Raw genomic sequence first — 15,771 nt, 5'->3', positions numbered from 1 at the left:
TGCAAATACTTGGAGTATCTTAAAAAAATACAAAGGATCTGACAATCATCTCAATTTACTTTGCTCCAAAAAATCAATCTGTACATCAATCTTTGAAGAAACTATAGATACTTCAAATGATGCTTATAAGTGACCTGGTCTGCTATTTCCATAGATTCTAAAAATTTGATCTCTTTTATACATTCTTTAACTCTAAGAAAACTTGAAGGATAAATTAAAGAACATCTAATTGCATGGGAAAGCAAGCAACATCCATGGGAAAGGAACATGAAGAATAAGGGAGCAAAAGAGGTGTAACAAGGGCAATAGGCAGTCAGTGCACAAAGCTACATTGCCTCTGCTTCGATATATTTCAAAAGTTAATCTATATTACAAAGTCATAAGTTTTCCAGTGGTAAAATTCATATTAAAAATTACAGTTACAGTATTAATGACAAATCAAGTTGCAACTTCACACAAAACTTAGAACAAATCAGTGTGTGTCATTACAATAAAATCATCCAGGGCCTTTACCCCTCCTTGGTTTACAATCATCTACTGATGAGAGGGGAAGTAGTCTTATAACTTCCTCTCTCATCTTCATACTGACTACCTTCCCTCTTCATATATGCTAATACAAAGTTTTAACTTAAAATATCAACAATTCAATTAATTTCCCTTTCTCCAAAGATGTTGCTCAACTTGCTGAGTTCATGCAGCAGTTTTTTTTTGTTCTATGTCACCAAAATACTCAAATGTAAAATATACCACTGTATCCATATACTCATGTGTGCAGCTTTGGGTAAAAGTCTATGATTGCTGGTGCTGTATGCATTGACAGATATTATTAAGTACCTACCACTCAAATATGCTACCCCAGATTTCAGAACATCAAAGTTGATTTCATGGCACAGTGTAGGTAGATAAGGTTTTAAGAGTAAGGGAGGTGAGATAGCCTTTTGTTCAACTGTCAGCAGTTCTTGCCTGTTTACAATGCACTCTGTTATTAGTGAGATTTTTGGTGGTTCATCTGTTAGGTTGAGATTTTCATCTTCTGTACTTCCTTTTACTGTATCCAACGTCACATTTGCTATTGAACCAATTCCTAGAGAACAAAATCAATTACAGACTGGGTAATTCCTACATTAAGAAATGCATCTCAATCAGAAAAACATAAAATATACATTTATATTGCAATGGGAATTTACTTGAAAAAGCAGAAGTGGCAGTTACATCTTAAACATAACAGAATGTCACCTGATATTGTGACATTCACTGTAAGTAGAAATATACATGTTTTTGCTCTTTGGTGTAGTACACCAGTATCATAGCTAACAATGCCCACGTTCAGTCATGCATATATTTTAATGGCATATCAAAAAAAGCTTATTCTTTCTGTTTTTCTACTGTATGTACTTAATAATTGCCTAAAGTCAACAATGAACCAACTTAAAGTTGCAATCCTCCAACTATTTAACAGTTGCTTAAAGATGTTATTACATAGACACCAGAAAAACTGGAAATCTTGCCTTCCTCACTTCAACTGGACAGAATATTTGCTGAATACAGTAAATTCTGACTATCAACAACCTATGTGGAAACCCTGATAGACCAGCATCTGGCTCTGCTTCCCGTGTTCACTTTTAACTATCTGGGGCTCGTTTTCTGATGCTCCCTTTAAACTCACTGGGTTTTGTTTCCTCGTGCTTTTAAGTTCACCTGCTTCACTGTAGAGTTTATTATAGCACTGTGTAACACCATTAAACAAATAAATTAGAAGTGTACAGGTATATTGAGTAACTACCAACAGTCTAGAAAACTGGTTCAGCATCACCAAAGTCCCTCAAGTCCCTAATAAGTTTTTTGAAAGCAAATTAGAAAACATTTTCATTGGCAGAAAGTTTGGTAACTGGACCCTAAAGATAATTGTTACCTGAATGATAAGTGAACTGGGGAGAAATAGTACTGATCACTGATTAAGTGATATGCAAAAGTTTGGGCACCCCTGGTCAAAATTTCTGTTGTGAATAGCTAACCGAGTAAAAGATGATCTGATTTCCAAAAGGCATAAAGTTAAAGATGACACATTTCTTTAATATTTTAAGCAAGATTACTTTTTTATTTCCATCTTTTACATTTTCAAAATAACAAAAAAGGAAAAGGGCCTGAAGCAAAAGTTTGGGCACCCTGCATGGTCAGTACTGAGTAACACCCCCTTTGGCAAGTATCACAGCTTGTAAATGCTTTCTGTAGCCAGCTAAGAGTCTTTTAATTCTTGCTTGGGGGATTTTCGCCCATTCTTCCTTGCAAAAGGCTTCTAGTTCTGTGAGATTTTTGAGTCATCTTGCATGCACTGCTCTTTTGAGGTCTATCCACAGATTTTTTGCAAAATGCATCAGGCTTGTTTCGATGTTCCTTTGCAACCTTCTGATGCTGAATTTTGTGCGGAGGACGCAGGAAAGGTCTTCTCCTGATGCCTCATTTATGGAGGTCATATTTGTGCAGGTGTTGCTGCACAGTAGAACAGTGCACCACCACTCCAGAGTCTGCTAGATCTTCCTGAAGGTCTTTTGCTGTCAAACGGGGGTTTTGATTTGCCTTTCTAGCAATCCTACGAGCAGTTCTCTTGGAAAGTTTTCTTGGTCTTCCAGACCTCAACGACCTCCACCATTCCAGTTAACTGCCATTTCTTAATTACATCACGCACCGAGGAAACGGCAACCTGAAAACACTTTGCTATCTTCTTTTAGCCTTCTCCTGCCTTGTGGGCATCATTTATTTTAATTTTCAGAGTGCTAGGCTGCTGCTTGGAGGAGCCCATGGCTGCTGATTGTTGGGACAAGGTTTGAGGAGTCAGGGTATTTATAAAGCTTTGAAACTTGCATCACCCGGCCTTTTCTAATGATGACTATGAACAAGCCATAGCCCTAACAAGCTAATTAAGGTCTGAGACCTGGGTAAAAGTTATCTGAGAGCTCAAATCTCTTGGGATGCCCAAATTTCTGCATGGTGCTCCTTTCCCTTTTTTCACTCTAAAATTGTACAAAACAAAAACAATACTCTAATCTTGCTTAAAATGTTTTAATCTTTAACTTTATGACTTTTGGAGATCAGTTTATATTCTACTCACTTAACTACTCACAGTAACAGAAATTTTGACCAGGGTACCCAAAGTTTTGCATACCACTGTAGGTAATTTACATATCAGGTAAAGTAAGACAACAAGCCTTGTTGTTTAGACTCTCACAACAAACAGTCCAATCTCTCCCACCCTTAAACAAAAGTAGGATGGATAAAGGAGATGCAGTGGATGTTGTATATTTGGACTTGCAAAAGGCCTTTGTCAAGGTACCACACATGAGGCTGCTTACCAAGTTAAGTGCCCATGGTATTACAGGAAAGTTACTAACATGATTAGAGCATTGGCTGATTGGTAGGAGGTAGCAAGAGGGAATAAAAGGATTCTTTTCTGGTTGGCTGCTAGTGACTAGTGGTGTTTCGCAGGGGTCAGTGTTGGGGCCACTTCTTTTTATGCTGTGTATAAATGATTTAGATGATGGAATAGATTAATTTGGTACTAAGTTTGCAGATGATACGAAGACTGGTAGAGGGGCAGGTAGTGTTGAGGAACCAGTTAAGATGCAGGAGGACTTAGACAGATCAGGAGAATGGGCAAGAAAGTGGCAAATGATATACAATGTTGGAAAATGCATGGTCATGCACTTTGGTAGTAGAAGTAAATATGCGGACAAGTTTCTAAATGGGGAGAAAATCCAGGAATCCAAGATATTGAGGGACTTGGCAATCACTGTGCAGTACACTCTGAAGGTTAACTTGCAGGTTGAGTTGGTGGTGAGGAAGGCAAATGCCCATGTTAGCATTCACTTTAAGAATGAATACAAGAGCAAGGATGTGATGCTGAGGCTTTATAGCACTGGTGAGGCCTCACCTTGTGTATTGTGAACAGCTTTGGGCCCCTCATCTTATAAAATTGGAGAGGGTCCAGAGGAGGTTCACAAGGATGATTCCAGGAATGAATGGGTTATCATACGAGGGACGTTTGATGGCTCTGGGTCTGTACTCGCTGGAATTCAGAAGGATGAAGGGGGATCTCATTGAAACCTTTTGAATGTTGAAAGGCCTAGACAGAATAGATGTGGAAAGGATGTTTCCCATGCTGGGAGAGTCCAGGACAAGAGGGGACAGCCTCAGGATAGTGGGGTGCCCCTTCAAAACAGAGATGCCGAGAAATTTCTTCAGCTAACAGGTGGCGAATTTGTGGAATTAGCTGCCACATGCAGCTGTGGAGGCCAAGTTGTTGGGTAAGCTTAAAGCAGAGATTAATAGTTTCTTGATTGGACATGGCATCAAAGGTTACATGGAGAAGGCCAGGAACTGAGGTTGAGGAGCAAATAGAAAAAAAGGATCAGCTATAATTGAATGCCAGAGTAGATTCAATGGGTGAGATGGCCTATTTCTCCTCCTATGTCTTATGGTCTAACAGATTACAAGACAACAATATAAAAGGGCAGATTTATTGCCTGTCAATATTCTTAAAAAAGTGCAAACTAAATTGGCACACATGGAAGAATGTCTGTAGATCAGCCAGGACTTGTCTGGAAAAGAAAAGCCAGATTTTTAATGTGTCATTCTGTTTTCCCCCTGCATAGTTTGCATAGTCTCTATTCACAAAAGACAGGTAGTATCACCTGGACATTACAAATACCCATGTTAGGGTGCTGTTTATTGACTACAGCTCAGCATTTAATATAATATTCCTACAGTTCTGATTGAAAAGCTTCAAATCCTGTACCTCTTGTACCTCCCTCTGCAACTAGATTCTCAACTTCCTAACCAGAAGACCACAATCTGTGTAGATCTGAAACAACATCTCCACTTCGCTGACAATCAACACTGGTGCAGCTCAGGGATATGTGCTTACCCGACTGCTCTACTCTCTCTACATCCATGACTTGGTGGCTAGGCACAGCTTAAATGCCATTTATAAATTTGCTGATGATACAACCATCGTTGGCAGAATTTCAGATGGTGATGAGAGGGTGTACAGGAGTGAGATATATCAGCTGGTTGAGTGGTGCTAGAACATAGAATAGTACAGCACATTACAGGCCCTTCAGCCCACAATGTGGTGCCGATCCTCAAACCCTGCCTCCATAAACCTGTCTAGTAGACTCTTAAATTTCACTAGTATATCTGCCTCCACCACTGACTCAGGCAGTGCATTCCACGCACCAACCACTCTCTGAGTGAAAAACCTTCCTCTAATATCCCCCTTGAACTTCCCTCCCCTTACCTTAAAGCCATGTCCTTTTGTATTGAGCAGTGGTGCCCTGGGGAAGAGGCGTTGGCTGTCCACTGTCTATTCCTCTTAATATCTTGTACACCTCTATCATGTCTTCTCTCGTCCTCCTTCTCTCCAAACAGTAAAGCTCTAGCTCCCTTAATCTCTGATCATAATCCATACTCTCTAAACCAGGCAGCATCCTGGTAAATCTCCTCTGTACCCTTTCCAATGCTTCCTCATCCTTCCTATAGTGAGACAACCAGAACTGGATACAGTAGTCCAAGTGTGGCCTAACTAGAGATTTATAGAGCTGCATCATTACATCGCATCTCTTAAACTCTATCCCTTGACTTATGAAAGCTAACACCCCATAAGCTTTCTTAACTACCCTATCAACCTGTGAAGCAACTTTCAGGGATCTGTGGACATGCACCCCCAGATCCCTCTGCTCCTCCACACTACCAAGTATCCTGCCATTTACTTTGTACTCTGCCTTGGAGTTTGTCCTTCCACCTCACACTTCTCCAGGTTGAACTCCATCAGCCACTTCTCAGCCCACTTCTGCATCCTAACAATGTCTCTCTGCAATCTTCGTCAATCCTCCAACCTCCAATCCTCCAACAACACCACCAACCTTTCTGTCATCTGCAAACTTGCCAACCCACCCTTCTACCCCCTCATCCAGGTCATTAATAAAAATCACAAAAAGTAGAGGTCCCAGAACAGATCTTTGTGGTACACCACTAGTCACAACCCTCCAATCCAAATGTACTCCCTCCACCACGACCCTCTGCTTTCTGCAGGCAAGCCAATTCTGAATCCTCCTAGCTAAACTTCCCTGGATCCCATGTCTTCTGACTTTCTGAATAAGTCTACCGTGTGAAACCTTGTCAAATGCCTTACTAAAATCCACTGCACTACCCTCATCTATATACCTGGTCACTTCCTCAAAGAATTCTATCAGGCTTGTTAGGCACGATCTGCCCTTAACAAAGCCATGCTGACTGTCCCTGATCAGACCATGATTCTCTAAATGCCCACAGATCCTATCTCTAAGAATCTTTTCCAACAGCTTTCCCACCACAGACGTGAGGCTCACTGGTCTATAATTACCTGGACTACCCCTACTACCTTTTTTGAACAAGCGGACAACATTCGCCTCACTACTTTATTTCTATTTTTGTACTAATTATTTAACAATTTAATATATACTGTTATGATCCCAGCCCCCTCCTTTGTGAGAATCGCAAGAGCACCCGTTGAGGGGGGGGGTCAGCAGACCCAGGAAGTGAGAGAGAGAGAAACATGCAAAATTGCACGTCCCACCCGGGATACAGAATAAGATGCCAGCGACTATTGTCTCATGGAGACCACGTGAAAAGCCCTCGAGCAAGGTGGGCTGGTTGAGAGAGAGATTGCATCATCCCAACCTGATTGACACCTGCGACCCCGTGAGGAAGTATAAAGGAGAGTCTCAGGGGGACAGTCCCTCAGACGCACCCAGAAGACACGAGAGAGCAGCGGGAAGCCATTCTGAAGGAAGCCACGTGCGCTAGATTCCTGGATTGGAATTTGTGGCTGGAATCACAAAACCGCTTTTAACTAACATCGGGGAGAGGGAACCAACGCTCCCCCGATTTCACGGAAGATTCATCAAGACTTGGCAAGTTCTTTCTCTCTCCCCCCAATCTCTCTCTCGCGGTCGCCCCACGCAAAACCCAGCGATTTTCAAAGGGCTGAGGCCTGCAGACTTTCAGAGTGACTTTTATATTTCCAACGGACAATCTATTAACCCCTAGACACCAGCAGAGCTCACTTCTTAATGATGATTATTACTATACCCGCGCTTTAGATTGAATGTTGACGATGTGCACTATCTGAATGTATGTATTAACCCGACTTTTGTGCCCCTTTATAAATAAAAACGTTTGAAAATAGTGACACCAGACTTCAACAGTCCTCTCTATCTTTGCTGGTAAGTTATCCAGTTACGCGATATGTAACAATACATACTTACTGTAATTCACAGTATTTCTCTATTATCATGTATTGCATTGTACTGTTGCTGCAACATTAACGAATTTCATGACCCATGCCAGTGATATTAAAATTGATTCTGAGTCTGAATACTCAGGGAGGGGTAGAGGAGCAGAAAGCACTGCTTATTTTGCTCAGCCTGGCCATCATACCTGCCACCTTGTGCAAATTATGAATGTCCAATTATAAGGCCAAAGGGCTGATCATTAACACTTCTAATTCGGCAATACAAAACATCTAAGTTTCTGACAAGAGCCTCAGCCCCAAATTTCAACTGTTTATTCACTTCTATTGATATTGCCTGACCTGCTGAATTCCTCCAGCAGTTTCTGTGTGTTACCTTGGATTTCCAGCATCTGCAGACTTTCTCATCTCTATAGATTGCTACAATTGTTAATCTGTTGACCCAATATCAACAGAACCCCTTTGAATCTGTAGGCTATTTCTGATAATTCTTTATAGCCCTGGTTGAAAAATTAACTTGGGGCTGCACAAGAAAGCCAATGAAGTCAGTCTAAACCAAGTTGTGACAAACCAGTAGGATAAAGTGCCCCAAGGTAAGTTTTTTAAAATACCTTTGTGTGACTAGGGAAAAAAAGAATAGCATGCCTGGCTACAGAAAGACAATTTCTGCAGTTTCTCCTCAGAAACCATCCTTGATACTTATTCAATGTCTAGAAAGTGATTTATGGGTCACCTCAATCTGTCAGGCAGATAGATCTAGTGTAGAGATTTAATGGCATGTAAATGAAGAACAGAAATTACAATATTCTATTTCTTTTAAAATTTTCTGGCTGATTCAAGTTTCTAACTCATCACCCATTTAGCCAAAACTACAACTTGGGAACGCAGCATTATGACCAGCTTTTGCTTTTGAGCTTTATCTATTCATTTTATAATCATCACCTGTCCTGGGAAAAACAATGGAAGTTAACCTTTATGATATAATATTAGATATCCTACCTTCCAATTTATTCCCAATTAGACAGTCTCCTTGTTCCTTAAGATCCTCTGAAGAGTCCTGTGCTGATTGAGCACAGAGCTTTATCAAATCTTGCCTATCATTGTTATCAGCAAATGGTACTTTTTCATTTCTCTCTTCATTTGCAGAAGTCAATTCCTGCTCTTCTATATCCATTATACTTGAGTGAATAATGCTAGATTCAATGGTTTCCACATTTGACCAATACTCTTCAACAGTAGAATATTGCTTACTTTGACCTTCCTTTACAACATTGAATCCCAAGATATTCTGCACAGTGGTCTCATTTTCCAAGGTCTGTAACGAGAGATACCTATTCTCTTGTGCTTGTTGTTCTTCTTCAAGAAACATTATATTACAGGTGTCAGTCAGGTTCAAATCTTCACTGTCATTGAGTTTTTGTTTGCAGAATTCGCTCTGTAAGTGATTTACATTTCCATGTTCCACATATTCAGACCCCTGATGCAGTGCATCAACTTGAAATTGTTGACTTGTTTGTAATTTTATAACAGAACATTCATGCAATTGTGCATTTTCCTCTGTCAGAAACACATGATCTCGCTCTAAGTGTGTCATACGTTTGGACCCATGTGTTTCTGTACACTCAGTGTGCTCTGACAAACATGGCTGCAAATGGTCACCAAATTTAGAGCTTAATCCTTCGTTTAATAATGCATTGTTTCTATTAACCAGTTGCAAAATTGTAGATTCAACATCTTTAATCAAGTGATCAACTTTCATCACATTATGTTTATGGCTGAGTTTTGAAGAAGAATCTATATTTTCAGCAAGTGCAAAGTCTTCACATAAAATAGTCCCTTCAAAGTTTAAGAACTGAGACGAAGAGATTCTGCAACCATCTAAATGCATATCAGTGCATGCATGAATAAAATTTGGTTGATTTGTATTTTTGATGAAGGGTACTTTTTGGATAACATTCTGCCCATTAAACTGTAAATGCTCAGAATACTCCGACTGTTGGGCCACTGCAATTTTCTCTTCTAAGTTCTTAGCTGACGACTGCTTGTACTTTGATGGTGAATTCACAACAATATTTACAAATTCACCAGTGTTAGCTAAATTACAGTCAGTCAACTGATTTAAATGAAAATCCTTTCTTCCAATTTCTGTGAAATTACATTGAGCATTTTCTATTGTATCCGCTTCAGACAACTCTTGCATTTCTTTATGTGATTTCATATGAATTATATTTTTATTATATGGTGTAGATAATGAATTATCAGAAGAACCATGAACTTGTCCATCTTGTGAATCTTGAGCAGAAGTCTGTGTCTGGTTACAGACCACTGATTCTAAAGGTTGCTTGTTTACAATTTCCTCTATGCTATCTGTGGTCTGACTAAATAAAATATGCATATTTTCACAGCAAAAATTAAAATCCTGTTGCATTTTGTTTTTGTAAAGATCAGTTTCCATTGATGAAGACAGCTCTAATTTTGCAAATTCTTTATTTATACTGTTAATAGTATCTGTAAGTGATTGCTGATTGAATGCCTCTATGTCACCAGCAAGAAATTTAAATGGATTACGTATTCTTTCTAAATTGGGCCAAGCTACAGCTGAAGTTGTTTCCAAATAATTTAAATAAATTGATTCCTTGTTGCAAGTGTTGATATTCAAAGGTTCGAAAGAAATCACTTCTGATGTTTCATTAGTTCTCAATGCATGTTGCAAGTCTGAGCTTGAACTGCTTGCTTGTGATGACAAATCCCTATCACTTACTGAAATTTGATTAATTTCTACATATTCTGCTTCAAGTTGTCTTGAACTGGCTGCTGTTGAATTAAGTAAAGAATCTGCGACATTACTTACAGGATTATGTAAACCCCTTGTAAGATTAACTTGCCTGTCCTTCAGTTGGTTTTCTTTTGTAAATATGTTTGATTTTGTTTCAGATAGGTTTTCTACTTGTCCACTGTAATTGCAAATCTGTATATTATTCGAATTGCTGCCAACAACTTCTTGATCCACGGTCCAGTTTACTGATGATGTGCTTCCTATCATTTTTGGTTTGTCAATAAATTCAGGAGTTACCACCTTTTCCCAAGGTACTCGAAAGATAGTGTTGTCAGTAGATAATAGGCAATTTTGTAAAGTTGTTCCCATCCGTCTCTTGTTAATATTGTCCAACCATTCCATAGTGAAGATACAAGTATAAGAGACCTCTGGAATTAATATTTCCTCCACATTGTAGCCATTGGCTGCAAGGCATTTTAATATAATGCGTGGTGTCTTTTCCAAATGTGGAACAACTTGAAGGTAGAAATCACCAGGTTTTAATGTTTGCCAGTCAAGTTCAGAGAGCTGTATTACAATTTTTTCAGAGATGCATAAAGGCCAGCCTTCATAACGGAATAGTAATCCACAATATTGAAACTGTTAAACATAAAAGGTTCTTGTTTAAAAGCTGCTTTTAGAGCTAAAACAACTAATGCACATTTAACAGTTCATTATCAAAAGTACATTAATGGAAAATAACAGCAGTAAGCTAAACTAACATCATCCTGAACAGTGTTAAATTTTTATAAGGTATGCATACAAATCTGCTAATCTTCAACTGGCTCACATTTGTGAAACTTAGAATTAACACAATTTTAAATGACAATACAAAACACATATTTGAAAATTGGTACAAAATAAGGAATTCTTTAAATTCAAAGTACAAACTGAAATTAAATGGAATGCAGGCCATTCTTGGATAACACATTGAATTCTGTTTTTACACATATCCTAAGTTAGTTTTGTCAAAATACACAAAAATAATTCAAATATTTTTAGTTTATTTAGAGAAGCAGGAACTTCTGGTCCATCAAGCCATGTCATCCAGCAAACCACCTATTTAATACTAGAATATTCACAGGACAGTTTACAACGATCAATTAACATACTAACCAATATGCCTTTGGACTGTGGGAGGAAACCAGGGCACCAGGAGAAAATAGATGCAGTCACAGGGAGAAAATACAGACTGCTTTCAGACAGCACTAGAACTGAACTCCAATGCCCTGAGCTGTATTAGCATCATGCTAACTGCTACAGTGAACAAACCTCCAAAGCATTAAATGAAATGGTTCAAAAGCACACAAGGCTGATAAGAAAGAACAATTACAAAATAATGAAGAGGGAGAAGGAAACATCTTGTCATTTATAGAAATGCTTGTATATCAGACTTTTGAATTTATTGATATTATTGGAATTTGTTTGTAAGTAGACTGTGTCTCTAAGTTGGATGTTCAGGACCCAAGTACAATCTGTACAGTTTTTTAAAGCAACATTTATGCAGAATTTACCATTTCTCTTTATTTAAAACATGCAGAATTACAAAATCAAAGGAACTATCATTTACAAATAATTCTACACCATGCCTATTGTTCAGCTCAACTAAATGTTTGCATCCAGCTTTAACATGTTTGTACACATGGAATATGGTGTAGTAAATAGCAAATATGTCATGTTCCCTTAGAATGGTTTATCTATTTTTGGGCCCTATTTAAAACATGGCAGTAGTGAAGTCTGGGAGGACCCAAATAAAAGGAAAGCTTTTTTTTAAAGCAGTCAACAAACAAAACACGGCATAGGATGTCATTATGAGTAGAAAAGAACAGTTCTTGTGATGAGAGAATCCTGTTACATTGATACTTCAGTACTAAATTGAGACTGGATCGGTCAGAGAAGGTTCTATCAATGATCTGTGACATATCAACAACCATTGCAATTTCCTTTCTATGGAGACAGGATCCTTGGAGTTGTTTGTGTAATCATAAAGTCCATCCAGAATCAATTTTCTGGTCTCACCACTGTCCTGAATGATCAGTTCTTAATTGATTCCTCCTGAACCCTCCACGCCACGTCACTACTATAAATGCTTATGAACCCATCTTAAGCACCAGAAAAGAAATAAAAACTTCCTCAGATACTGGACTCCATCTGCAATTCTAAAGCTGACAAAGGCAACAATTATTGGAAAGGTGTAGTGAAATATGAAATGAGAAGCCGACCAGCAATGGAGTTCTTTTCTTAAATAAATGTAGAGATCATAGTCAGTTCTTCATTAATGATATTTAGACAAAAAGGACTACTACAAAGCAACACTGATGCATTTGCAGTTCAAATAATGTAATTTTATCAACCACATCATCAGCTGACAATTGTGACAATTACTAGAGCCAAACATGAAGCAGAATCTGGATGGATTGTAACAGCAGCATTCTAACCACGCAGCAGAAACACCCAGTTCATTATTATTGCACATTATTACAAATTATTGCATATTGGTAAATTATTATGTATTTTACTATTCTGTACTTTATTATTAATTAATTCTGCACATTGCTAAGTGTTTTTTAAGTGTTGCTGTAACCAAAGAATTTCCCACTTGGGATTAGTAAAATATTTATTATTATTATTATAGAGCCAACAAGCAAAAAGGCTATCTTGGATCTGCTGATGTGTAATGAGACAGGCTTAATAAATTATGTCACAATAAAAATCCCCTAGGAAGCAGTGACCACGGTATGATAAAATTTGGCTTGAGGATGAGAAACTGAAAAAGAGGGAAAAAACAAAGGAATGAAGTGAGTGTTAATCACACCTGGCTGGGGAAATAAATTAGCAAGTCAGACACGAAACCCAGCAAAAATATATCCCAGTAAGGAGAAAGATGCCAAGGTGATGAATTAACCAAGGCTAATCAAGGAAGTCAAGGAGTGTTTTATATAAGAGAAAAAAACATAAAGACATCAAGAGTAAAGGAGGATTAAAAATCACAAAGGAAACTCTGACAGCCTCTGGTATCCAACCATTTGAAAATTCTGATGAATGAACATCTTGTCTGTTCTCCCTTATACTATTTACACTCGCTGGACCCCATTTCATCCCATCTGGTCAAGACGGTGCCGCGATGAAATGTTTGTCAAGGTTTTGGCTCAGACTTACTTTTTTTTAAGGTCTGTAGAAATGGTTTGGGGACAGTGCAAGGAGTTAGGGACAGGAATGAGGGTGAGTTAGAGGTCAGGGATAGTAAACGAAGAGCCAGGGGCAGGAAACAGTGTTTTAAGTCCAGGTTGGTGCACTCTGCCATCAAAGGTATGTGAGTGAGTAGGAGGGTTGGACAATGGGAAAGGGGTTTGTTTTGCTGCTGTTATTTTGTTTTGTTGTTGATGTTGCTTGTATTACTCTGCTGAACACTATGAGCATGTGATGTTGGAACCGAAATGTGTGCCCCAGCATATCCTAAAGTGTGTTGGTTGTTAATGCAAATGATGCATTTGTGTTTCAATGTACATGTGATAAATAAACTTGAATCTGAAGCTGAATTTCTGGTCCTCACTAGGTCCTGTTTCCATCATTCCCTTTACATTTACTGAAGACCCTTTTCTCATGCTCCCTTTAAATTCAGGAGGAAACATCTTTACATTATCCATCCTCTCAAACCTCCTGATTGTTTAATGAGATCCTATCTTACACAATCTCCAACAAGTAAGGCTCATAATACTCAATTCATTCCTTTTAAGATTTACATTCTCATCAAGACAAGCATAGCACTCCTTAAACTATGTGATAAAAAGTTTATGCTAATGGTCTTACCAAAGTATTATTCAATTATAATAACACTACAATACCCTTTTATCCACCTTTTATCCACCCCTTTTGAAAGACAGGGCAGGTTTTAATTTTCCTTTCTAATTGCTTGATGTAACTTTTTTTTATTCATTCACAGGAAATAGATATCAAATACCCTAAGTGCATCCTTACAGGCCTCCTACATGACCAACTGCAATTCTTTTGCTGAGGGTATAACCACTGTGTATTAATGTAAGGAATACCATATTTCAAACATAATGGTGAAGAAGGAATGGTAATAAATTTCCCAATCAGACAGGCCTGGAAGGGAAGCTATAGGTAGTGTGCCTCTATGCTATTTGCTCTATTCTTCCTGGTGATACAGGTTACATATTTCAATTTTGTGTAACATTAAGCTATTTGAGTAACTGCTCTTGCATCTAGCATTCACGTCGCTGTTTATGTAAACTTGGGATCAATGGGTACCATATAAATGTTGATGTTTTTATTTATTTATTTTATTTAGCAATATATTGCAGTGCGGAGTGACCCTTCAAGTCATGCTGCCCCAGCCAAGTAGCTAGCTCAACCCAGCACAGATGGCAAAGGTGCAAGGAACCAGCTGGATTCGAACCCAGGACCATTCGCCTCAAAAGTCCGATGAGGATGCCACTACACCACCGGCTGGCTTTGATGAAGGCATGGTTGGTGAACTTTTTTTAATGGCATAAAGATAAATGGAAAAGTAATTTCTGGGCAGGATACAATGAGACTGTGGTGAAATTCATAGGACAGAGAACTGGAAAAAGGATACAATTTGAAAAATGAGATTGCCCATTTTAGGAGAAAAAAAATCAGAATTTAAAATAGTTGAGAAGCTCTGAGATCTAGAAGTATATGGATGTTCTAGTCAGAGATGACTAGTAGACAGGCATAGAAATTAGGAAAACTAACTTCTTATTTATTTATTTATTATTTATTGTGAACAAATTTAAATACAAATCCAGAGAGACCAAAAAATTCCTTGACTTCACAAGACTTGATTTATTTTCTTTTTATTAATGCTGTTTGATCTGCTGAGTGTTTCAAACATTCTGCTTTTTTTCCCCAACCTATGCATTTTTTTGATTTAGCAAAAGTTGGGAGGTAATACTTCAAGGTGCAGGGGGCACTGGTGCGACCAAATCCAGGGGTGGTGGGTAAAGGGTACAGTTTAGTTCTTATTTATGTAAGGCTATTATTCCACTAGATGTAAGAGTACAATGCATAACGAAGCAGTTCATAGAAGACTGATAGGACTAATATATGGATGTCTAATGAGGAAAGGATAGACATGCTAGGTGCATAGCTGCTGGAGATTAAAAGAGAGTGAAGGAGGGAGAGAAGCAACTGACAGAAACATATAATGATACACTGAAGTCTTAAACATTGATGTGGAATGATGTGAGAGATACTAGAACTCTAAGTCACTGTTTAAAAGTGAAAGTCACCCATTTAAGACAGACATGATGCATTCCTTTTTTCCCTCACATCTTCTAACGAAATATGAAGTTATTTGGCCCAATAAGTCTATTCTGGCTCTCAGACTATTCCAACTGATTCCATTTCATTACATCCTAATCTCGCCATCAACTTGGCTCCAATTCTCGTGTTATTCACCTACATGAGGGGTAATTTAGAGAAGCCAATTAATTTACCAGTATAATCTCTGGTAATGGGTAGAATGAGTAACTGAGGTTTTACATAGAATGCTCAGGGAGCTGAACTGAATGTTCTTCTTACATCCTTCACATCCATGAGGAGTAAAGATCTTTACATTGCGTCTCCGTCTAATTGTGCAATCATAGTAATTTATAACAAATAGAACAGTCAATGTAACATAGAT

The 15,771-nt window shown here is 38.3% G+C and overlaps 1 protein-coding gene across 1 annotated transcript in view; it reads right to left on the bottom strand.

The window, feature by feature from the left end:
- plekhg4 (pleckstrin homology domain containing, family G (with RhoGef domain) member 4) overlaps window positions 1-15,771 on the bottom strand; it is a 176,607-nt gene that overhangs the window by 141,144 nt on the left and 19,692 nt on the right. The window contains exons 3-4 of the mRNA XM_059992425.1: window positions 8,285-10,700; window positions 839-1,084 (exon numbers count right to left, since the gene is read on the bottom strand). Of these exons, the coding sequence (XP_059848408.1) occupies window positions 839-1,084; window positions 8,285-10,700 (2,662 nt within the window). The remainder of the gene's footprint in view (window positions 1-838; window positions 1,085-8,284; window positions 10,701-15,771) is intronic.

The sequence above is a fragment of the Hypanus sabinus genome, chromosome 17 (assembly GCF_030144855.1).
Source record: "Hypanus sabinus isolate sHypSab1 chromosome 17, sHypSab1.hap1, whole genome shotgun sequence".
In the NCBI taxonomy this organism is placed as follows: Eukaryota; Metazoa; Chordata; class Chondrichthyes; order Myliobatiformes; family Dasyatidae; genus Hypanus; species Hypanus sabinus.
Note: the sequence above shows the minus strand (reverse complement) of the source record. Positions and strands in the feature narration are given on the sequence as shown.